Source organism: Perca flavescens, chromosome 14 (assembly GCF_004354835.1).
Source record: "Perca flavescens isolate YP-PL-M2 chromosome 14, PFLA_1.0, whole genome shotgun sequence".
Lineage (NCBI taxonomy): Eukaryota > Metazoa > Chordata > Actinopteri > Perciformes > Percidae > Perca > Perca flavescens.
The window spans coordinates 21,981,603-22,005,303 of NC_041344.1; the positions used below are offsets into that span (position 1 = coordinate 21,981,603).

General features: G+C 40.2%; 2 protein-coding genes across 3 annotated transcripts; one reads left to right on the forward strand and one right to left on the reverse strand.

Moving 5' to 3' along the window:
* Positions 1-4,387: 4,387 nt before the first annotated feature.
* Positions 4,388-17,853, reverse strand: smap2 (small ArfGAP2). 2 transcript variants are annotated; one of them, XM_028597889.1, is made up of 9 exons: positions 17,420-17,853; positions 8,412-8,545; positions 6,782-6,946; positions 6,550-6,609; positions 6,100-6,157; positions 5,792-5,949; positions 5,372-5,552; positions 4,783-5,246; positions 4,388-4,617 (listed from the first exon to the last, which is right to left on the reverse strand). In XM_028597889.1, the coding sequence occupies exons 1-9, from the start codon at positions 17,523-17,525 to the stop codon at positions 4,492-4,494; spliced, it is 1,452 nt and encodes a 483-aa protein (XP_028453690.1). In that variant the 5' UTR covers positions 17,526-17,853; the 3' UTR covers positions 4,388-4,491. The 2 variants fall into 2 exon arrangements, with proteins under 2 accessions (XP_028453690.1, XP_028453689.1); XM_028597888.1 differs by having other exon boundaries at positions 4,783-5,249.
* A 735-nt stretch (positions 17,854-18,588) lies between these two features.
* Positions 18,589-23,397, forward strand: trappc3 (trafficking protein particle complex subunit 3). Its single transcript, XM_028597520.1, has 5 exons — positions 18,589-18,753; positions 19,874-19,971; positions 21,233-21,332; positions 22,621-22,803; positions 22,941-23,397. The coding sequence occupies exons 1-5, from the start codon at positions 18,712-18,714 to the stop codon at positions 23,058-23,060; spliced, it is 543 nt and encodes a 180-aa protein (XP_028453321.1). The 5' UTR covers positions 18,589-18,711; the 3' UTR covers positions 23,061-23,397.
* Positions 23,398-23,701: the final 304 nt, after the last annotated feature.

Here is a 23,701-nt window from a genome sequence, read left to right on the forward strand (position 1 = left end):
GACAATAAACCAGAGCCTGTTTTTCTCCCATTCTGTGTCAACTCGCTAGACCCTCCTCCACAGTGCTGTGTGGAGGAAGGTCTGGCAAAGCGAGACTAGGTTGTGTGTGACCTCAGGCTGAATCTACATCAGTTCACCACGATGACAAATTTGAATCACATTTTGAAGCACTAGAAGCAATTTAGGCCTAACAGAGCATGCAATGCATTGTGAGTAACTGCTATTTTATAATAGCCCCCCCATGAGCAAGATTAACTAACTTAATTAACTTTCTTTCATTTTCTAATGACGCATGCATTCCAAATGTCTGTTTGCCGATGTACGAGAGCAATACACACATATACTGCTAAACTGATGGGGCAAATTTTATATATATATATATATATATATATATATATATATAAAAAATTATGCCAGTTTGTCTTCATCCACATCTATAAATGTGGGTAGTCACAGCACAAGTCTCCTGAGTAGCCATTTTGTCCTTTTTAACTGTCTGTCAAACTATATTAAGGCCACTGTAGCTCCCCTCCCCACTATCAAGACAACCTTTATCTTATCAAGCCCAGCAAAGCACATTTAACTTCCAAAACCGAGGTGAATCTTTGAATAGTGTTGACTTGATTGGATGGACCACAATGACCCAAGCACATAGAGTAAATGGATGCCATGGAAACAAATCTGAAGATGGATAAAAGCATCTGGTGAAATAAAACAAAACATTTAGCCCAGTTAAATTGGATTGCCGGTGTTGGTAGATGAGCGGTTGTCTTTTCTTAACCAGCCTTAACCTTTCCACCGAGGAGCGTTCACAGAGCACGTTTCAAAAGGGCAAAGTATAGCAGATCGCCGATGAAAGGATGCTCATGAAGAAGAAAGAGGGAGCTGTAATTTTATAACTGTGCTTTGTAAATGTTTTCTATGTGCAGTATTTGATAATGTAAAACTGGTATTTTTGTGGTTTGTACGCTGCAGAATTGATTACTTAAGGTGCACGTAGTTTTGTAAGAAAATGGAACCAAGGAAAAAACTATTTTGGATTCAGAAGCCTGTATTTGCATGCCCTTTGCCATCTGGACGCAAAGTCAATAAAGTTTATTTGAATCACAAACATTTGTCAGGTTTGTATTTTTAACTATTCAGTCCCAGGCCAATAAATGTGTTTTTTTTTTCTTATACAGTATGCTTCAATTAATGCAGAAGCCTCACTCAAGCAGCACTGTGCTAGGGTGGAACTGATGGTGTAAAAAATTCAAATCACTACAGTATATAGAATTTAATCAAAACAATATTTATTTTGTATATTTTCCCATATAGACGAGTTATCATATGTTACATATTCTCAAATGTAGGTGACGAACTGGTGTAGATATGAAATCAAAAGGGGACAAAGCTTGTGAAAAAAAAGCAGAACTAATAGAACACATGCTAATCTTGTTTAAGGGACATAATATACAGAGATATTCTGATAAAGAATAAAGTACACAATATCTTGATTGACAAGTAAAAAGATACATTCCTTTATTTGCTCTTATTTCACAGAAAATATATACCAGACGGAAAAGAAAGTAACTGATTACAAACAAACTAAAGTTAAAAGATAATCACAAATGACAAAGCTCAGATGAGGCTTTATCACCCACAGAGATGGATTTTTACTGCTTTTTCCAGAAAATTGCCATCGCTATAGCTGACAGATCTGCTGTTACACTGCAGAGATGGTGATATTGCTCTCAGCTGAGAAAATGTCTGCTGCTGTCAAACTGTTGCCTCAACTGCCACCCAAATTAGCTCAAATTGAAAGAAATACCTGGAAGAAATAGACGGGTTAGCTGAGATGTGAAAGGCTGTGCTGCTTGTTTATTGGCAGCAGTTAATATGAATCTTATTATGGCAGAGTATGGTAATGTATTTCTCTTTTAGCTCTTACTCCTCACAAAGTGTCAATTTAACACCTAAGTTCTTCTACGGAGGGAAAAAAAAAAGACAGATTATTTACACTAATGGCTTCATGCATTTATAAGAATGAACATATTTAGAACGACTTTCAGAGAAAATCAGGACACAGAGAGAGATGGCTTGTGTGGGAAAGGTGTGGAAGGGTTAAACATCGAGAGGTGACAGATTGTGGCCGTACAATCGCTTTTCGCTTCACAATGTGATTCGGCCAAATTGTAAACGCCCCAGAGTGACCTGAAAATGTGTCAGTCTGGTCACAGTTTGCTGTTAATTTGACACTAAGATATTTAAAAAAAAAAAAAAAATTGTTGGAATTTAACAATTCTCCAAAAACGGACAGGACGACAGAACATTCCAAAGACAACGTGTACATTGCTCGACAGAGTCATAGAATATCAAAAACAAGCACAACCCAGCAATACTCAGGTGTGCGTATTCAAAACGAGTTGGTACATTTGCGAAACACATTCAGGACGCACAGTCATTGAGACATTTTGTTGTGTCTTGGTCGTAGAGCGATCGACATGTAGAGAGAAACAATCAGAGAGACACATTCGGGTATCTTAAAAAGCATACAGTACATACAATCAGAGCTAGATAAACATTCTCTTCATGCAATTCAGTGGAAGAATCTGAAACATGGCTGATCTGTACCTTAAAGTTTTTCTTTTGTCTCTGTCCCCATCTCTCTCTCTCTCTCTACTTCTGTCTTATTTACAGACATTCAACATTATTTGAGGCCTCTATTGTACAAGGTAGATTAACTCGAGGTGTGTGAGCGTTAACTCAACATTTATGTGCATGCAAGTGACTTGTTAAATGTCCCACCGGAAATAGCACAGTGAATTGATATGCCCAAATCTTCATTGTATAAGAGCAGGTTTGACAGAACATACTGTTAAAGCAGTGTTGAATGTTCTACTGATCACTAGTTAAGTGTCTACAGAGATGTAACAAAGCATTGGGATACTGTACAACCATAATAAAGCTAGCATTGATCTTTGGTCTCCCAAAATCCAGTTCAGGACTTTTGACACTTATAAGATATTGAATCTAAAAGAAGCCCTGTGTAAACTGAGTAGAATACATCATAAGTAAGGTTTAGGTAGCTTGTGTTGCTGCTTTAACTTGTGAGACAGTGAGGATCTAGGAACTTATCAACACGTAAAGGGATTTCTTAAATTTAAATATTGTTGTATTTAGGAAGGGGATACATTGTTGTTTGTAAGATTTTACAACTTAGGTACTTGAAAGTGATAAATTAACAGACTAAGTTAGCATAGCCTAGCTTGATTTTCCTTCAAATAAGAAGGGAACTATAATTTAAAACGATTAGTCAACTAAAACCTTTCAGCTATCAAACTCTTAACCCTTGTACGCTTAAAAGCTGGCTGGAAAAAAAATTTTTAGTTGCTCCTTCACAAATACGGTTGCGGCTAAAATTAAGCTTATTATCGGATTCTGATGTGAACTATTTAAGAAGCATTGTTATGGGTTAAAAGATTTTGGTTAAACATGAACCAAAATCTTAGCTGAACGTTAATTCATGTTCTTTCCAAGAGTTACATGAGAAAATTGATAGCACTCTCATGTCTGCATGGTACGCTAACGGTAGCAGCCAGATAGCTTAGCACAAAGACTAGAAACAGGTGGAAACAGCTAGCCTGTCTCTGTCCAAAGTGGACAAAGTCTGTTAACCAGCACACCTAAAGCTCACTGATTAACACATATCTCATTTATTAAATACATACAAAGTCAGTTTTTTTTCTAGTATTTATGCTAAGCTATCCAGCTGCTGGTGGTAGCCTCATATTTGATGTACAGACATAAGAGTGGTATTGACCTACTCATCTAACACTTAGCAAAAAATCAAATAAGAATATTTCCCAACATTTTATACAATTTTACAAATTACAAAACATTAACCCATTATTCTTGCAACAAGATATGTTTTTCTCTTTTTATGGTAAATGTGTATTGTTCAAATAAACGTCAATAATGAAGCACATCAACCAACTGAGTTAAAGCTACGCTGATTCTGATCAAGTAAGAAAAACAATGTTCTCCAAAAACCCAACTGTTCTTTTAAGTGAAGCAGTTAGTTGACACCCACATACAGCAAATAAAAAAAATCCATTTAGTCTCTATGGCGCACACAATCTCACATACAGGCAGGTAGGACAGATGTGTAGATGTGTAGTCCTAACCAGTGAACCTCTGAACCCAGTTGTCTTGGACATCATACCAAAGTGTTCTGAAGGCAAGCATGGAAATATGCAAAACATGGCAATGTGTGGGTACGAGAAGAGGAAGCATGGGCAGACTGGAGAGAGAAAGAGAGGTAGTAATGGTTTCCCTAACCCTATTTTTCTTTACATCTGTCTCCTCCTCCTCCTCCTCCTCCTCCTCCTCCTCCTCCTTCCTTGCATTAGAAAATGTCCTCCTGGAGAGTGTGATCCACCAATTCCTACAACTCAGTTCCCCTCTCTTTTGTGGGTTATTGGCGTTAAATCACTTTCTGGATAGATGAGATCATTTCCAAACGTGTGCTGTCATGTGCGCTGAGCTTGGAGTTGTCGAGCCTCCCATTTGTTGACTGCTGTATCTCATCATGCCGTTGGTGTTGTAGAGATTCATGCCGGCCATGTGCTGAGTCACCTGAAAGCCACAAAACACACTTTATTATTACCACAACTTTTACTACCTTCAAAATTCACATGGTCCAAAACACACAAAGACACACACACACATTTAAATATGGAAATAGAATACAATATTTACAATCACACACACACACACACACACACACACACACACACCTACCTGAGAAATGTTCCACTGTAGCTGCTGGGCATGTTGCACTCCGTACACCTGCTGATGAGGTAAGCCTCCAACCTGCTGCTGTCCCATCATCCCACTCTGCTGCTGTCCCATAATGCCACTCTGCTGCTGTCCCATAATGCCACTCTGCTGCTGTCCCATAATTCCACTCTGCTGCTGTCCCATAATGCCACTCTGCTGCTGAACCATCATTCCGCTTTGCTGCTGTCCCATCATGCCCTGGGTCATTCCTGTCATGTAGGGTGACGCCATAACACCACTAGGCTGAGCCATGGCACCATGGGCACCCATTAAGCCATTCTGCTGTCCCATCATGCCGCTCTGTTGCTGTCCCATCATGGCCATCTGTGATGTCATCATGGCGCCTCCCATGCCACCTGCCTGGGCTAAGGAATGGTATGATCCGTACGGGTGTGTTGGGTATCCTATTTGGTTCAAGTACAACCCTGCTGAAAATAATCACAGATGGAAAGCGGGCCATATTGGCAATTGGTAAGCAATTCATATTTTCTCTAGTCTGTTTGATGAAACTAAGTCAACAACGTCTGAGAGAAGGTTCTCCAGTTCTCACCGTGAGTAGCCATACTGCTGGTGTGCACTGAGGGGGTGGAGGCGTACAGAGAGAGAATAGAGTCCTTGGACAGTTTTTTGACAGTGGCCTCCTCTGCTTTGGGTGCCGGATCCAGGAACAGACTGAGGTTTTCAGGCACTGAGGCAGTCACTCTGCTCTGATGTATGGAGCTGGAAACAGGCTGGAGGGAAAGAATGACAAGGTGGCAATGATAGAGAGACCGACAGAAGGCAGGGGAAAGTTATCATCAGTAGGTGCTAACAGTAGAATTCGTCCTTTTGGGACCATGAATGTCTGCACAAACTTTTACGGAAATCCATCCTTAAGACAGACACTGCCATCCCTAGAGCTCAACCGCTGGCATGGCTATGAACATTAGCATTCTTCGGAGAGCAGACAGTGTACAGTGTGTGCAGTTACCGTGGTTTTAGTGAAGGAAGCAGAGGAGGGTGCTGGCAGGGAGCTGAAGAGATCCAGTGCAGAGTGTGCCAGAGCTGGAATGGACACTGCTGGGCTCTTATTAGTGTCTGGAACACATCCTCCACCATTAGACACTACAGGACTTGCAACAGGGGCATCTAATAGAGGGTAGATGGAAGCATGGTTATGAATATTTAAGATTATTCTTGATTCAAGTATAACCCATCTATATTTCTATAACTATTTCTTTCTATTCTCTCTATGCTGTAAATGGGTGTTAGTGTGCGCGTGTGTGTGAGGTGCAATACCTAATCCGAGCAGGTCTGTAACCGACTGGGAATCTGTCTTGGGACTGATGTTTTTTTTCTGTCACAACAGAGAAAGTCAATACAAGTAATGCAATATGTGTCTCATATGTCTGCATCGACAAATGAGCTTGAATTCAGAATCCTTTTTCTCCAGACTCCCATGGTGGTGAAATGACCTTCCCACTGTTGTCAGAACAGCAAAGTTACTCCCAAATTCCCCCTGCTGGCTGAAAACTCCTCTCCTCATGATGTACTTCCTCTTGTGTCACCTTCTCCTCACTGACTGATGCCCTTTTCCCTCTTTCTTAAGCTCCTAGTCTTCCTCCCCGAGCACTCTTTAGCTCAATCTAATGCTGCACTCCCTCCCTCTCCATAAGAGCATTAGCTAAATGTTAACAATCAAACAATTTAAAGACAAGATTGGTTCTCTGTGATACAGCCAGTACTTACCAATTTCATCTTCTCAAACACAACTGGTTCTTTAGGTATGTTTTCACAGCTCTTTTCTTTCTATACAGGGAGAAAACAGATGACTTCGTTGAGCAAGCAGACACTTCCGGTGGAATGGCTTTGCTTAAGAGTATTGTGACGGTAGTAGATGAGACAAGAAAGTGCGTTCGGTTATTTTTCTGGTTATCCTGTTTGAGATGCAAGCAACAAGCTTTTGTGTCTGTGGACTCACCCTGAGCATCTGGATGTCAATGACCTTATCCATGTACTTCTTCCTGTCATACTTGTCCCTGATGAAGCTCTCTGCAGACTGGTCTGTCTCGGGGCGCTGAAAACACTCAGGTAAGAATGCCTCGTAGAGACGTTTGGCTTTGGCATTTCCCATCTCCTGAACACACTGGTGACACCGAAACACGACAAACATTGTTACATTGTTTAGCAGTCTAATAAAGGAAAGATACCCAGGGTACTAATCCTATTGCATGTGGGGGAGTCCTGCTAATAAAACAGTTTGAATTCTTATTGTGGATGTAGAGAAAAGAGAAAAATAAACGACGCTGACTATAGGAAAATGATCACACTGGGAAGTATAATGCTGACTGTCTTGCCTATCAGACCCAGACAAAGATGTGCTGCATGCTAATGAGAAAGTGTCTACTTCCTCGACTGCACATGCCAGTTTATCATTAAAAATCCCAGACAGACACAGCTGCAGCAACCAGAATTGTTATGTACTGGATGTTTTTGACAAATTTATCCTGCAGCCAGAAATAGAAATAATAACCCAACAACTCGTCATTTCTGACCCAAGGTTTTACTATAATACTGTTGGACAAGAAGTCTATTTATGAAACAGCCTGCTATTAACAGTGTATTTTCATTGTTTAAATCAGGTACCAATTAAACATCCTGGCTCCTACTTGCCCTTAAATGCAGGCACAGTGGAAGAAAACATAGGAAACAAGGGAGTAACAATAAAGGCATTTTAGAGGAAAGGAGAAATAAATTGTACTCATTAAGATAATAAAACTGGTCAGGGTTCTCCTCTATAACAAATACATCTCTATAGCAGCTTTTCTGTTTGGGCACCTTACCTAATAACTGCCTAAAGTATATGTTTTGATTGTATTTCATATATTACTAAGAAACAGCACCTACACTGTAGACAATCCAAAGAACATAACTGGGTATTGCCTGTTAAGTGTGTTGCTGTGCTCATGTCACTTGTTATTTCAAGAGCTGTACACCGTTTCTACGAGATTACTCAATTAAAAAAAAAATACATTTTTGTACCCCAGCATTGGTGAATACTCCTGTCGTCATTGTGGGATGTATGCCATTTCTTTTACATGTTCTTGGTTTTGGGCTTGGGTTGCTTGTTATACTTTTCAACAGTCCAGATCAATTATATGTGAACTCAGTCATCGTGTACTGTATCTTTAATACAATAACATGAGCCAACACTTTCATTCTGCATTATGTATAGTTATTTGTTTATTACTCTGTACCTCCTACTGTGACATCTCCAATATGCCATTTCATATTCATCTGTATACATATTCTCCCCACCTGTATATAAAAGAAGTGTTTATGGTTTACATATTACTATTATTACTCTCTTGTTATTTTTCTATTTCCTATTTCATTTTTTGTGTATTTTCCTATCCTATATATATTTAATGTGTATTTTTCTTATTTGTTGTTATTTGTGTTGCATTGAGCTGTGTGTCCCCATTGTGGGATCACTAAATTCTTATCTTATCTTATCACATTCATATTTTGTGGGAAAGCCATTTCCTGTATGTCACACATGTAACAAATGTCCCCATCTTGATGTTTGGATCTGTAGTGTGGCCTCTGACCTGGACCTGCTCCTGTGTCCACTGGTCCAGGTTGACAGACTTAACCTTGGATATGTGGACCCCCAGGTTTCGATGGATACCAGCACAGCGGATACAGATGAAGATGCCCAAATTCCAGGATGACCATCTTGGACCTGGCAGAGAGAGAAAGGTAGTGTTTAAAATTAAGAGCAGTGGGTCTAGAAGTATAACAGACAGGCAGAGTAAGCAGAAGAGAGGATTGGGTGAAGAATGATGAGCAAAAACTCTGATTATTTTGAGTCCAATTATAGAGAGACAAGCCTGAAATTCAATTATGAGTTTGAATTCAGCTGGGAACTCGATTAATCCAGTGTAAGTCATTTGGTGTCTTGACACATAATGGGATCCAGTAGGCGAGTTAGCCTACATAACTGAGACTGAGAGGAGAGAGGGGGAGTAGAAAGTAACACAAACACACACACACAAGCGATCACACACACATAGGATACCTGCAGGGATGATTACTCATTTAGTCATGAGCCTGTGTGTGTGGGTGTGTGGTATTCTGAGTGGGACATTTTGTCCATCTTGCTGCCATATCAATCTTAATGGTTACATTTTTATGTTGTGTGCCCTGTGTTCACCCCCATGCTTTTATAGGTTTAAGCTTGATATCATGCCTCACTGTCAGGGATCCTTGCCTTTACAGAGGGGTGAAATAAAAAATTTTTCCGCTGAAATTATGCAACCATCCTCTTCAGAGAATACAGTCAGCTTCAAAGAGAATACTCTCCCCATCTCACCTTACATTTCCCTCTCGTCTTGCCCCGCCTCCTCTTCTCTTTCCTCCATCTCTTTCTCCTCCCCCCCTCCCTTCACTCATTCTAGTTGGCTAAACCACCCTCTGCCTCTCTGCTCTGCTCATCTCCTGTTCCTCTTCCTGTTCCTGAGTCCTTGCTTGCAACCTTGCTACAATTTGATGCACTGTGGCTTTTACACCACTAGATGGAAGAGCAGCTTTTCGATTTTGGATTTCTTATTGGTCTCTTCTGTCTGGCAAAGTCGTTGTTCAGTGTTAAAGAAATGCCATTCTATGCAAAGGAAAGAGGAAGTAAAGTTTCAGAATAGAAAACATGCAACGCCTTCCTGTTTATGGCAGCTGCGGAAACACTGTGTCTGGGTGCAGAGTCAAATACTGTAATAGCCTCTTGTCTTGGTTGCATCCTGAACTATGCATGCTAAAAACAAGTTTGCATCATTAGAAGGAAATCATAGCACTGGCTCTGTATTTTCATCTATTTATGGGTTGCCCAGTTTGCAGGCTACATTTTCAAATAAGGAAAATGAAAGACACTAATGGGCAAAAATGCAAACAAAAGTAGAGAGAGCAAACAACAACATATGGTCACCAGACAGAGTATGTCCATCACCCTGACCGTCTGGCTGCAGCATTAGCTATCATGCAGTCTAATAATAGTAGAATTACTCTGCAAAGCCTGTTAACTGCTGTAAACATTGGCACTGACAGAGAATAAGAGAGAGCGATTGTCAATTGTGTTGAACTCCTTGGACGCTGGAATTATTTTGTCCTTCTCATCCTTCATTCTAATGCTCCTCTGTGTCCTGGCCGCCATTTCTTATCTCTCTCATTCACCACTGCTGCCTCCCTCCTCCTCTCCCCTGTCCCTCCATATCTCATGCTCACAGTTCTAATTCTCCCTTTCTATAACATTCTCCACCCTCACTTTCTGGGATTTCACCCAATTGCTTTTTTTGTGTGCATGCATATTGTACAGAATTTGTATCTCTTTTGAGCCAGGCTAGTGGTGTGGCTCTAGGGGTGGCAGTGTTGGTCTGTTGATCCACTGCTTTGGTCCAGACTGAAATATCTCCATCGCTATTGGATTTGGTATACCCATGGTGCCCAGAGGATGAATTCTATTGACTTTGATGACCCACTGCCTTTTTCTCAAGTTTGACATATTTGGCTTTTAGTGAAATAGCTCAAAAGCTGTTAGATAGACTGCCATACAATTTTGGTAAAGATATTCATAGTTCTCAGATGATGTATCCTTATGACTTTTGTGATTTCTTGACCTTTTTCTCTAGCGCCACCATGAAGTTGACCTTTCAAGTTTTGACTGAGATGTCTCCGAAACTATTGCATGGACCATGAAATTACACACTGCATATTTCTTTCCAAACCATGTGTGTTCATGTGTCCAGTGTAAGTTTGATCTGCTTATAATGTTTGGAGTCATTGTGCTCAGGTGTCTACGCGAGTGCACCGACAAGGAAGAGGGAGCAGGACAGAGATGAAGGTTAGTTATTTAAAGTGAACCACGCCTGCACACTGCACCACAGTAGCCATGTTTGGTTCTAATCAATGCAGTGCTTAAGAACCCATATACATCATGTGTGTCCAGCAAAAATGCACACCTCCAGGTACTTTGAACAGATATATTAGAGAGAGAGTAGGAGGAATAGACTTCTAAAAAAAGGAAGGCAAGATTCGACAAAGAATCTCTACAAACGCAATTCTCTGTGTTACAGTTTGTGCATTGCAGTGTACATTTCATCACAGTTGAGTAACAGCGGTGAGTTAATAACGTCCACTGTTCTTTTTGCAATCAAAGAACAAACGCACTCTTTTTATAATTGAGGTTTGACTAATAAATCTGTCCACAGTTTTTATAGGGCAAACAACCTAAAAGTAAAAGGGTTGCATAGGAGATAGATGAATCATCCTGGCAAAAAAATGAGTGTGGTTGTCAAACATGCAGCTTGAAGCACATCAGGGGAGGAGAAAGCAGAGCTAGGGTGAGAGCCAAAAACAGAGACAAACAAGAGGGGATTTTTATAGTCATCAAATGATGGACTTTAGCAGTTTGATGTCCTGCTGGGATGTACAGGGGGTATGACAGGCAGCGAGCAAGTGCAAACAGAGATCTATAATGAACCTCTCTGTCACACACCCACACACACATGCACATTTTTTGGGGATTTCAACACTTGTGAGCACCTTTACTGGCTACATTTATTTTGTAACCCTTCAATGTTTCTTTCTAAAGTATACTTCTTACTTTAATCATTTCCTTAAATAAAATAAATAAATAAAAATAAATTCAAAGGGGCACACTGGTGTAACTGCAAGTTTCACGTGTATGATTTACATTTGAATGCATGCTGTACTATTTCAGTCACATTTTAAATATATTTCATTCAGCTTCAAGGTTGCCATTGATTCCCATTCATTAGCACACTCTTGGCTATATAAATACAGTTGACTTGACTTGTGTAAGTCTACATAGCATACATTTTAGTCAATGTTCCATTGTGTGGTGAAACTAGAAATTGCAACAGTGAACTTCCACACCTCATAATGACAATGTAACTTTGTCAAAAAATAATACAGACTTCTTTACAGACTGTTCAAGATGAAGAATTATAACACTCAAGAGCCTGCTAATAGATTTTCATACCATACAAAATAAATGGAAATCAATGGCTGCCTGGAAGGTAACTCTAAACTGGGAAGAATTCCTCTCATTTGATCAAAAACCACTATGATGCATTTACAATATTTACACACACACACACACACACACACACACACACACACACACACACACACACACACACACACACACACACACACACAGCATAGCATTAAAGACCTTGGGGAAAGTAAACAACAGAACTAGGTTTTTGGCTTGAAAGGCTAATTTAATTGATTAATAAGGTCAAGACTCCTGCCCAATTCTCCTGCTGCTGAGTTGCTTTTACTATTTACACATGTTCTGGAGAAAAAAAACAATTCCAACAGGTCCAACAGCTTAACTCAGTATGTGGTAGGATTTATAACAGAAGCGCCCCTAAATATCTCAAATACCAACACGCAACCTGTCCATTAAGGTTCTGTGGTGCCAGCAATTGGATATTGTATTGGTTACTTGGTCACCTAGACTCCGGCATAATTGCTACCCAGGACTACTATTGAAATAAGTCTTGGACAATATTGTGTCTTTTTTTGTAGTTGTATGTGATGTCTTCCTTCTCTGGTCAAATAAACTAAACGAAATAACAGAATCATACCTAAACATACACATATTATTAACATCTTCCTTCCGAGGGGTCCTTTTCTGACACACATCTATAGTAAAACACAGAAGTGCACATGTCGTCACACACAAACACATGTATGTACACATGCGCACGTGTGCACACACACACACACACACACACACACACACACACACACACAAGCAGGTGCATATAGCTCAAGGATAAATGGTACTCTCTGCACACGTCCAGTTGCAGTAATCCCACAGAGCCTCAGTCATCAGTGGATCCTACGCCCTCCTACGCCACCACACAAACACACACTCATGTATACGGACACTCATCTTATCCTCCAGCACCTCAGCAGCTAAACCAATCCAAAAACCCTTAGGCCATCCAGTGACCCAGTCCCAGTCTGAGCTAAGCAGATGGACCCCTATTGATAATTTACAGTATTAATACACACCCACCATCTGTGTGACAATGCAAGTGACACAACTGTGATCCTGCAAGTGAGTCATTAAAGTTTGAATGAGTTATACATCAAAAGATGAGTAAGCACTCCATCACAGTAAGCTTTAGATTCTTCTCAAAACACATTTTTAGACTTGAATTCATGCTTCATTTCATCCTATTACTGATACTATCGTTTGTCCTCTCTGTAGTTGGAAAATGGATACAGTACTGTAGCCTATTTAAACTCATCTTCAGTCTCTATTTTTCACATGAAAGCTAATGCTGGTGACACAAAATGGGTAATTTGATTACTTTGTAACTTTGTTTGGGAATATGGGACCCAGCATTTTATTATTTTTGCCCATGGGCCCCGAGCAATCTGGCCATGGCAGTATAGACTCTGTGCCACACTGGTACTGTGAGACTCTGAACTCTATGCCAGCCAGGGCACACAAACAGCCAATCACCTCCTTGTTTCAAAGGAAATCTCTGCTGGTGTCTGATTGGATGATAGTAAAGGGCGTAAAGGGATGGGGGCTAGGTGGTGGTGGAGGGATACGGCCTGATATCACCAGGTGATATCTCCATGGCAACCGTGGCCTGGTGTGTACGTAAACACAAGTACAATGTAGACAATAAAGGGCTTTTATGCAAACACACACACACACACACACACACACACAATCCCTTGAGACTGAAGCCAGAGGTAAAATTGTTGACTACATAATGCACCTTCCTCACCCCCGCTCCCCTGTCACTTCATTATTTCCTGGCACTACTGAGGATTTACAGTAAAAGTGTCAAGTTGTGAGGAAGTGATAAAAAAACAAATAATACAGTATGTCATGCGGTACAGAGGAAAAGAGAGAAAGAGAGAAAGGAAGTTGGGCAGCTGTAAACTGCAGTCAATAAGCAGAGATACTATTTAATTGCTGCAGTGTCTGTACAGTAAGCGGAGATAGGGATGACCAAATAGCATCGTTAATGTGTTTTTGTGGTTTTCATCTGCTGGTGTAAGCATGCACTTGGCTCCACACATCTCACTCACTTCCTCTTCAATCACCCAGAGGGAGGAAGGTGATAAACGCACAGTAATCTATGTCAAACCAAACAAGATTAGACCAACCTTCATCACAAGCCATATGGTCAAAAGCCTGACTTTAGAGAAGGAAGGGGACGGGGATATGATGCTTTAAATGTGTGCACGTGTGTACGCACGTGTGTGGTTTTGTACATGTGCTTGTTCTCTAATGCAGAAGAGTAACACTTACAGATTTAAGAAAAAGTGCTAATCAGGTAGGAGGTGTAATACCCCTTTAAAGCATCTACCTAGATTACAGTGTCATCTTATAAACACTGTTACATGGGGGAGGTGGGAAATGAGAGTGATGTGTGACCTTTCAATCCCTATGGAGCCATATATGTTCTTAAATGGTTAAAACATTAAATGCGGAACATATTTGTCTGTATACTTGACAGAAAACATGCTTTAGATTTTAGAAAAGAGGCCACTAAATGATGAGAAGAAATGTCCCTTTTTGAAGATTAAAGCCAGAGCTTCAGCATGCTTGGTGTGTGTGTCTATTTTCTCCCCTAACCCCTAATCTCATCTGCAGTCTAATTAGACCAATCTGTTGCACAGTGAAGTCACACCAATCAAAGAAGCGATGCACAGGCATGTTTGAGTATGTGAGAAAATGAAAAAGAGATGTGAGAGATATCAAATCAAAGACAACAAATTCAATTTCTCTCTCCACACATGATTTGGTCCAGCAAAGTCCACTGCTTCACAAATATGACGCCTTATTTGTTTTCCTCTGCTTTTGTTGACTGTAGTCTAGTCTTAGAACAGTCACATCTTTAGATGAGCTGCAAGAGTCTGATCACAGTTTTCTTTTTTGAATAGACTTCTGAACAGTCACAAGTACGTTCGCCTGAAGTCTAACAGTGGCTGCAGTCCTATTTATATCTAATTTCAAAAAATACCATCCGAAGGCCATATGCTCTGGAACAAAACCTTATTTTGTAGAATTTTCTTTAGCTAAAACTTAACTTTTTAGTTGAGGTTAATTGTAAGCTATGGCGGTGAATTTGTATCAGTGTAATGATGTTATTCTATGTTACGTAAGGTTGCATGTCCAAAGAAAAAAAATCATTCTCTCTACATCCGTATTTGACAGTTGTTTGCTTTTTCAGCAGCCACCTGAAGCACCTAGTGCTTCTTATGAAATATTTGGGATGCCAGTATTTTTACCTGCATTTGGCAGCTTCCTGAGAGATACAGAGACCCAGACTCAGTATTGTGAATGACCACAGAGACAGACAGAGATTAAGAAATATAAAGAGAGACACAGATGGAACACCCAGATAGTGATGGCCCAAATGAACAACAAGCATAAATTGGGCAGGAGCATTGAGACTTAAGTGTCTGTCTGTCTGTCCTGTCCTGTCCTGTCCTGTCCTGTCCTGTCCTGTCCTGTCCTGTCCTGTCCTGTCCGTCTGTCTGTCTGTCTGTCTGTCTGCACTACCTCTCTGAGTGTACACGTCTACTCTTGTTTGCACCAACCATTAGAATTGTTTCCCCCTGTCATGACTGATCCTGGCAAACAAATCCATAGAAAAGCTACCATGACGTATTGATTTCGACTCTGAGTGTGCTTTGTACACATCAGAGTTCTCTGCTGTTGTTTGCCTGTCCATTTGTATGTTTGTTTGTCTATCTTTCTCTGTGTCTGTTGAGGAAGCAAACCCAGATCTGAACTTGAATGCAGCACTACGGTATACAGCTTAATCCCTGTTAAATATGGGGAGCTGCTTACTCATATTATTCATAAGGTTTTCATTAGGATTCGCAAAGGTGTCCCCTGCGTGACAGCCTGCAGTGATTTATGTACATTAGGGGCCTTGAGAATTTATGACGGTGGGAGCAGTAGCAGCCATGTGGAAGTGGAAACGTGACATGCTGTTGAACCATTTCCCGGGCATGCTATGGATTATTATCAATCTCAACAGCAGCAGTGTCGCTTAATAAGATCAGGTTGAAATCTAGCATAGGACATACTGTATATTGGTATCAAATGGACTAACCCTAACCTTACTTAAACAGGGCATTTTTCTATAAAACTCTGACATCACTTGCTAGAAAACAAGTAATTTTATCAAAAAAGGATGTAATACTTTCTACTTAAATATTGTAAATACAACTGTTTACTATCTATTCTCTTTACTATTATTTATTTATTGTTTGTTTATCTTTAGAGTGTCTTTTTGTACTTTTTTGCACTATCCCTTGCTGCTGCAACATTGTGAATGTCCCAGTTGTGGGATTAATAAAGGATTTTGAATCTTGAATCTTGAATAACAACTTTATAATATTTATAATTATTTTCAATGGATAGGGGAGAGTAGTTCACTGACACCTGGAACCAACACTGGCTGTGAAGTGGTGTGTGACATAGTGTGCATTTATCTGCCAATGTGTGGCCCTATAGTGGCACGTGAATGTTGAGCATTTTACATTCACAGATATCAACTTGTTGACAGTTTATCGCCTGAAATAAAAAGAAGACAAAATGTTGGAGAATCGGTTTGTTGATTTAGTCTCAAACTCAGCGTATTTGTGACCAAAACATCAGTGTTTACCCACCAGAATGGCAAAACAGATTCAGCAAACAGCTGATGACATAGTCCAAGGCCTCATTGAGGCTACAAACAGACAGAAGGGTAAGTACACGTGCACAAACACATGTAATTGAGAGTCTGGCTGTGGTAATTCTTATATAAAAACCCTATAATACATGTTAGAACAAATGCAGGATGATACTATACCAACATCTCACAAAAAAAAAACATGAGGGACAGTATGATGTCACTACAACCAACTCCTTTATTCATGGTAACTACACTAAAAGTAATAACTGGGGATGACAGACCTACAATGCCTCCCTACAATTCCATCATAATGTCCAAATATTGTTGTGCCCTTTTGTTAAGAGTTAGGCTTGCACTCAGACTGCAGGAACAATCTGTTCAGGGTGTCTGAAAGTCAGATATCCATCTCTATGTCTGCAAGCCCTAGTGGTTTTCATACTGATGTTCAGGGAGCCTCAGGTGTTTTGCAAGGGTCCAAACAGTTGGAGTAATTTTCACTGATGGATCTCATTCACTCATTTGATCCTGTAAAATATTGTCCAGTTCGCATTATTAACAAAAACCTTCTTAGATGAGAGGGATTCCTCATAACATCTTTAAATTAGATCTAATGTGGCGACCTGGTTATTATGGATGAACTATTAGCCTATAGGCTACTTGGGGGGAGCTGGCATGATATAGCAGCATGCCATGCTCCAGCCTTGAGAGGATGTGGCCCCGTGTCTTGCATCATAGTACAACGTAATTGGTCGAGGTATGATGAATGCAACGCCGCATTTTCTAGCGTAGTAAATGAGCAAGCGGGTCGATTCATGCCCTGGCCATTTGCAGGTATGGACAGGATCAGCCAGGTAAACAAGCCATTGGTAATCACCTACCTTTTGATTCGCAGTCAGCGCAGTATTTGTTATCTTCCAGCGCCAGTAAAGAGTTGAGGACAGCCTGGTATCTGTCAACGTCTTTTACAGATTTGCCCGTCATCATTGCACTCGTCCACCTCCTCCGCAGCCCCTGCAGTCAGTGCCGGCTTTTGTCAAATAGCCTCTCTTATTTTATGATTAAAGCAGTGTGTGCAGAGCCGATGCTTTCCGTTCCTCCTCTTCCTCGCTGTAAAGCAGGGCGAGTTTGTTACACCAAGATGGGACGATTGCCTCTCAGCCAACCAGCATGCGGGTTATGCTAATAGCCTACTAATACTAATCAAGACGTAACGTGGAGGAAAACACCATGTGAGTGCTAAGCTTCAGAATGAACAGTAATGGAAGGTCGACTTTAACGCGCATCTGTAACCTGGCTTTCACTGATTGTTATACTGATTCCTTCAGCCAGCTCTCTCTCTCTCTCTCTCTCTCTCTCTCTCTCTCTCTCTCTCTCTCTCTCTCTCTCTCTCTCTCTCTCACACACACACACACACACACACACACACACACACACACACACACACACACACACACACACACACACACACACACACACACACACACACACACACACACACACACAGATACAGCTTCAAAAGTTTGAATAGTCACTACATTATATTTTTAGCGGGCTATAGGCTATTTTAAAGCTATATTTTCTGCTTTATAAAGAAAATGCCAGGTCGTTTGCTTTACTATATTACTGTCAATATATTACGTATACTGCCATCTTGTGGTCAATCATAAGAATTATTTGAGAAGTATATCTCTCTGTGGTCCTGTGTTCCCCTCCCGGGCGCAGGACGGCGATAAAACAACATGCCAAGAGGAAATAGCCGAGGAAATGTTGGTGACAGCTGACTGGAGTTAGTAAAGTTACCAAAGCAATGCCGGAAATTAGATGACTTTTGTCTTCAAAATAAAGTGTGTAATATGTTTCTCCTGTTAAAAAAATGAACTCTATATGGACACGATAACAACAATAGTTAAGTTTGTTTGCTTTTGTTTGTTTGTTTTAGTGTATTTAGTTTTTTTCGAATACGTTTTTTCCTTTCATCCTTTGTATTTTCTCAATAAATCGTTTAAGATAAAAGTACGACCGGAAGTTTGTGGTTTAATCTAGCTAGCTTGGCATTAGTAGAAGTGTGTGACTACACTGGTGATTACGGAAATAACTGCTAAACCAGAATCAAATAAATAAAGGATTAATATCGAGTCGCCACCTGTTTAAGCCTGTAACACTGTCCACAATGTCCAGGCAATCCAACCGAACAACAGACAGCAAGAAGATGGTAGGCGACTCCCGCAGGATTAATGTCAGCCAAACCTAGCTAGCAAAATGCTAACAAAACAAGTTGCTACACGAACGTTACACCTCTGCGAGCTAAATTAACGTTACTCGTTAGTCATGTATTTTTGTTTGACAGGTGTTGCTAGATACGTAAATAGCATTTGAACAAGTTAAAAAAGTATTCTATCCATAGTTGAATTGAATATAATACTGGCTTTGCCAGAAAGTGTAGCTAGCTAACGTTTAGTTCGTTGTAGCACAGAAGCTAGCTAGCTAAATAGAAGCTAGCCTCCGTAGCTGTACATAGTCCTTCCCCAGACCGTTCACCTTTTTTAAATATAATTTTCCAAATGAAATCCATAAACTCTGAGAGGTCTTTAATCATGTTCAGCTATGGGTCAGTTTTTATTTGCACTGTTGGGGGTGTCATAAAAGTTACAGCTGCAGTGAAGACTACCTAGTCATAATTATACACTATTTTAATTAAGTATAAAGTGTATAGTGTTTTTATTTTTATTATTTATTAACACCATAGTATTTTTGTATTACTGTTATCAGACTTCATTTCAGCACCAGGAGCTGTCCATAGCAGGACTGGTTAGACTTCCTGGTGCAGAAAGTAACCCTTTAACGTTATCTGGTGCCTTTGTCCAAAATTGGAAGAAATTGTATGTTAGCCTTGACCTGTGCCAATGAAGATGCTTTATAAACTTAAGATAGGCAAGGTAACTGGCTACACTACTTTAAAGAGTGTGGACCTTGTTATCATTTTAAACCTAAACCACAAGGCGCTACTGGCCACTATTTATGTGTTGCATCATTTTACCTGGCTGCCTACTTGCTTTGCTCAGCATATCTTTGAGGGTGGCTTGGTGTTTAGATATGAAAGAAGAAATTAAATGTATCGGTATTTAGACGTTTCTACCTGATTTGATCATTCCCTGTTTGTATTAAAACTTGCTACCCTCTGGTCATGTCATTATAGATGTACATTTTTGGTTATGGTAATTTAAGGACTGTCCCAAGTAGTTTTCCACATTTAACAAGGAGGATGCATGTTTTTATTATTATTTAATTTTCATCACCACATAATAGTTTGCCTGTCGTTTTCTCTGTTGTAGAACTCTGAGCTGTTCACTCTGACTTACGGGGCCCTGGTCACCCAGCTCTGTAAAGACTACGAGAATGACGAGGAAGTCAATAAACAACTGGACAAGATGTAAGTATCTCCATCAGCTGTCATTAACTATGTTCAAACCTAGCTGTAGTTTACACATTGTGTAGATGACATGCATTTGTGCTAAGACTTGCAGGTGTGAAACAAACAAAATTTGTTTTTAAAACTGATTCATGCACACAAAACATTTTATTTTCTTATTGCATCATTTTGTTTTATCAATTGCATGGGTCCTTTTTTTTAGCACTAATTACCTATTTTTATCCCACCATTATACATCATTAGGAGCAACAACAAAAAAAGGCTTTGTGTATGCCAGCGCAATTCTCTTTAATAACTACATTGGTGGAATTTGTTATTGGTACAGTATGTAACAGCAAGGCTTCCACATTTACAATATATATCACAAACAACCTTCAAATGTCCAGCAAAATACCAGTACCATACCATACCAATACCAATGGTCCACACAGTACTGAACATATTGTACATGAACTATTACAAGATGTAACCTTGCTTTCTGTGCATTAGCTAGATTGTGTTCCCGTTTGCTTGTTTAACCAACTAAAGAGAAGTCATTTTTTTTCTGGCCTCTTGGATGTCTCCCTTTAACTCGTACCTTCACACTGCTCTGACACATTCTGCTGCACTCTATTCATAATATACCTCGACCCAAACTAGAGCAGAGCGATGACATAATCAGGTTTTATTTCTCACATTTCTGTGTCAGAGGTTCCCCTTTGCTCTTGTAACTTCTTTATAACTTGCAGGGTGTTTGAAGAAAAGAACATTGTTTTTATGAGGGGAAAAAAAATCTCTGGAATGCTGGATACCGTTCTCCATTAAAATAAGATTAAGAAAAATCGATGGGTTTATAAAAATTCAGAACATCCTGTCATGGTGACATGACTTTGGACTGGTTGTATTTTGCTTGTCTGGTTGTGCAGCAACCTTAAGCTCTTTCCAAGCTAAGTCATGATGAGGTTTGCCTTACCTGGCCTTAGAAGGCAGTGAGTCTGCACAGCCCAGTCTGCTAGTTGCCAGCTGAGTGGTCAGAGACAGATCATGTTAGGATCAAGATGCATCAGTTGGCTCTAGATTCTGTAGTTAGGATAAGTTGACTTGATCTTCTAATCATAACTATCATCCTTTGCCAAGTGTATGACCCAAAAATGTTTAAAACATTTGGAACAGTCTTCTTTTCTCTTTACTATCATTTTTCCTCAGGACTTTTAATTTACTATGAAGAGCAAGAATTACTTTATCGCTCATTATCTTGCCTCTCTCGCTCTGTCTTTCATAGGGGTTATAACATCGGAGTGCGTCTGATCGAGGACTTCTTGGCACGCTCCAGCATTGGCAGGTGTCAGGATTTCCGAGAAACAGCCGATGTCATTGCTAAGGTAATAGACTTTTCCAGGCCAATCAGAGCGTGACTGTGGACTTCTCCCAAAGATGGAGGGAGGGAGGGAGAAGGAGAGACGACAGAAAAAGAAGGATTAGAGAGACTGATGTTGATGATAAAACACGCACAAAAGGGAAGGATGTTGGGAGGGGTTGTGACCGAGTACGGTCAGAAAAACTTAAAGTCCCACTTCTAAACTTAAGGCCAAGATCACATTCCTCTTTGCTTTGTGTGATAGTTACCTTGATATTCAGAAGGTGAGGATTCACCTACGTGTGGACTGAAATGTAATCTCATCTGTCGGAAAGGTGATCCACATTCAGTGATACCCCTTCTCTGCTTCACTGTCCAGGAACTCTTAGTTAAGCTCTAAAACAACTATAGTACATATAAATGTGTTCGGAGTCTTGTTATTTACACAATCACCTGGCTGAATCATATTACTGTTATATGTTGTACTTTAAACTTCGACTTTTAACATATCCTTGACTCGTTACGCAGTCAGACTACCTTAATGTCTGATAGCCAGAAAGATGTAGGCAGACAATTAAAGGCCTGCGCTCAGGCCTGTCTGTGTGTTCAGCAGCACTCCAGCTGTTTTCAAGGTTTTACTGCTGCCTGCTAGGGAAGTCATTCCACAGATGTAACCCCACACTAGCTCAGGGAACTGGCTCTTGGTCATGAAGTGAAGGGTTATGTCTGTAAATGGAGGACCACTGTAGGACAGCGGTTTGGAAGGTGCAATGATAGCCTTGCCTGAGGATATCACATAACCTCTTGCTAAACTCTATAACCACCTCAGTCATTCATCAGTGAAATATATACTGTAATAGAGGTCTGTTTGTTCAAAAACAGATTTTCTAGATCATGAATGGTTTGTTTCAGAAGGCAAGACTTAAGGAAGTCGTGGTGCTATTAGCCAGTATTCTTGTGTTTCTAAAAGTACTTTTTTTGTCAGGGTGAGGCTGCGCTCCAGAGTCTGTCCATTTTACATATAAAAAAAAAAAAAAAAAAAAGCTAGTGAATATATTCATTGCTTTGACTGCAATTTCATTAGCCTGAGCGAACTTTGATTTGTGCATGCGTGAAAGGATGCCAACACACATCACAGGCACAAAGTGCTGCAGAGGACAAGAAGCAACAGACAGCAGTTATCAGAAATCAGGTGTGTGCGAATAGGATCAGCTAAATAAATGTGCAATCAAAAATGACTGCTTTCAATTGAGTAAACTGCGCTTGATTTCTTTTTTTATCCACTCCTCACTCCTCCTGGGGTTGGTTGTTAGGTTGCATTTAAGATGTACCTGGGAGTCACTCCCAGTGTGACCAACTGGAGCCCGGCAGGAGATGAATTCTCCCTCATCCTTGAGAACAACCCGCTGGTAGACTTTGTGGAGCTGCCGGATAACCACAGCACGCTAGTCTACTCCAACCTGCTGTGTGGGGTCCTCAGAGGAGCCCTGGAGATGGTAAGGGCAACATAGTCACTATACATTTTACACTTAAGGTAAAGTCGATAGATGTCCTGTGCAAATTTGTGCAACAATTTTACCAAGAGGAAAACAGTCTGTGCATAGAAATGTAAGTGATTATGTATCTGATTTAGGTCCAGATGGCCGTGGATGTGAGATTTGCTCAGGACACTCTGAGAGGGGACAATGTGACAGAAATCCGCATGAAGTTTATCAAGAGGATCGAAGAGAATCTCCCAGCAGGAGACGAGTGATGGAAATGAAAAGTTCCTTCCCTCAACTACTTGTATCTCATTTAGCAAGGACTGAGTCATCTGAGGAACACCTTCACACACAGAATCAACGGGTGAATGAACAAACTCAAAACTTCAAGATGTGTGGTAAACACACTCTTCAATTTCTAGTATCTTCATCTCCCGCTCCTTCTTTCTGTGTTGTTGGGAGAAGAATGCTAGGAATTAGAAGAGACTATTGAGATCCCCAGGGAAAAGAAACACTGTACACTATGGAAACATAACACAAGATAATAATAAAATGGCCCTGCAGTCTTGAATACTTTGAGTAAAAAAATAAATAAATCTATGGCACTGATCTGTGTGTTTGAGGGAAATGTTTTTGTAGGTCTGTGCCTAAATGACAGCAGTTGCTGTCGAGGACAAGAGAATCCCCCGGACCATTTATCTGTCACCATCCCTCATGTAAAGTCACTTTTACTTCATAGTTAAAATATCTGTCACGTTTCTTTAAAGAATGATTTATTTTTATTTGACCATGTATAGATCTTTTTTTGTGCAAGGCTGAAAAGCCTTACATCATTATGTTTTTATGTTTTTTTTTTATTTTTAAAGAAATCACATTCTATATTGCTGCCAATCATATGGCATGTTAATTTATG

Coding starts and splice junctions, on each gene's coding strand:
- trappc3 (XM_028597520.1), top strand. CDS start 18,712: ATGTCCAGGCAATCCAACCGAACAACAGACAGCAAGAAGATG. Junction 18,754..19,873: donor CAACAGACAGCAAGAAGATG/GTAGGCGACTCC, acceptor TCTCTGTTGTAG/AACTCTGAGCTGTTCACTCT. Junction 19,972..21,232: donor AATAAACAACTGGACAAGAT/GTAAGTATCTCC, acceptor TGTCTTTCATAG/GGGTTATAACATCGGAGTGC.
- smap2 (XM_028597888.1), bottom strand. CDS start 17,525: ATGATGACGGGCAAATCTGTAAAAGACGTTGACAGATACCAGGCTGTC. Junction 6,947..8,411: donor GGACACAGGAGCAGGTCCAG/GTCAGAGGCCAC, acceptor CGGTGTCACCAG/TGTGTTCAGGAGATGGGAAA. Junction 4,618..4,782: donor TACAGTGGAACATTTCTCAG/GTAGGTGTGTGT, acceptor TGTGGCTTTCAG/GTGACTCAGCACATGGCCGG.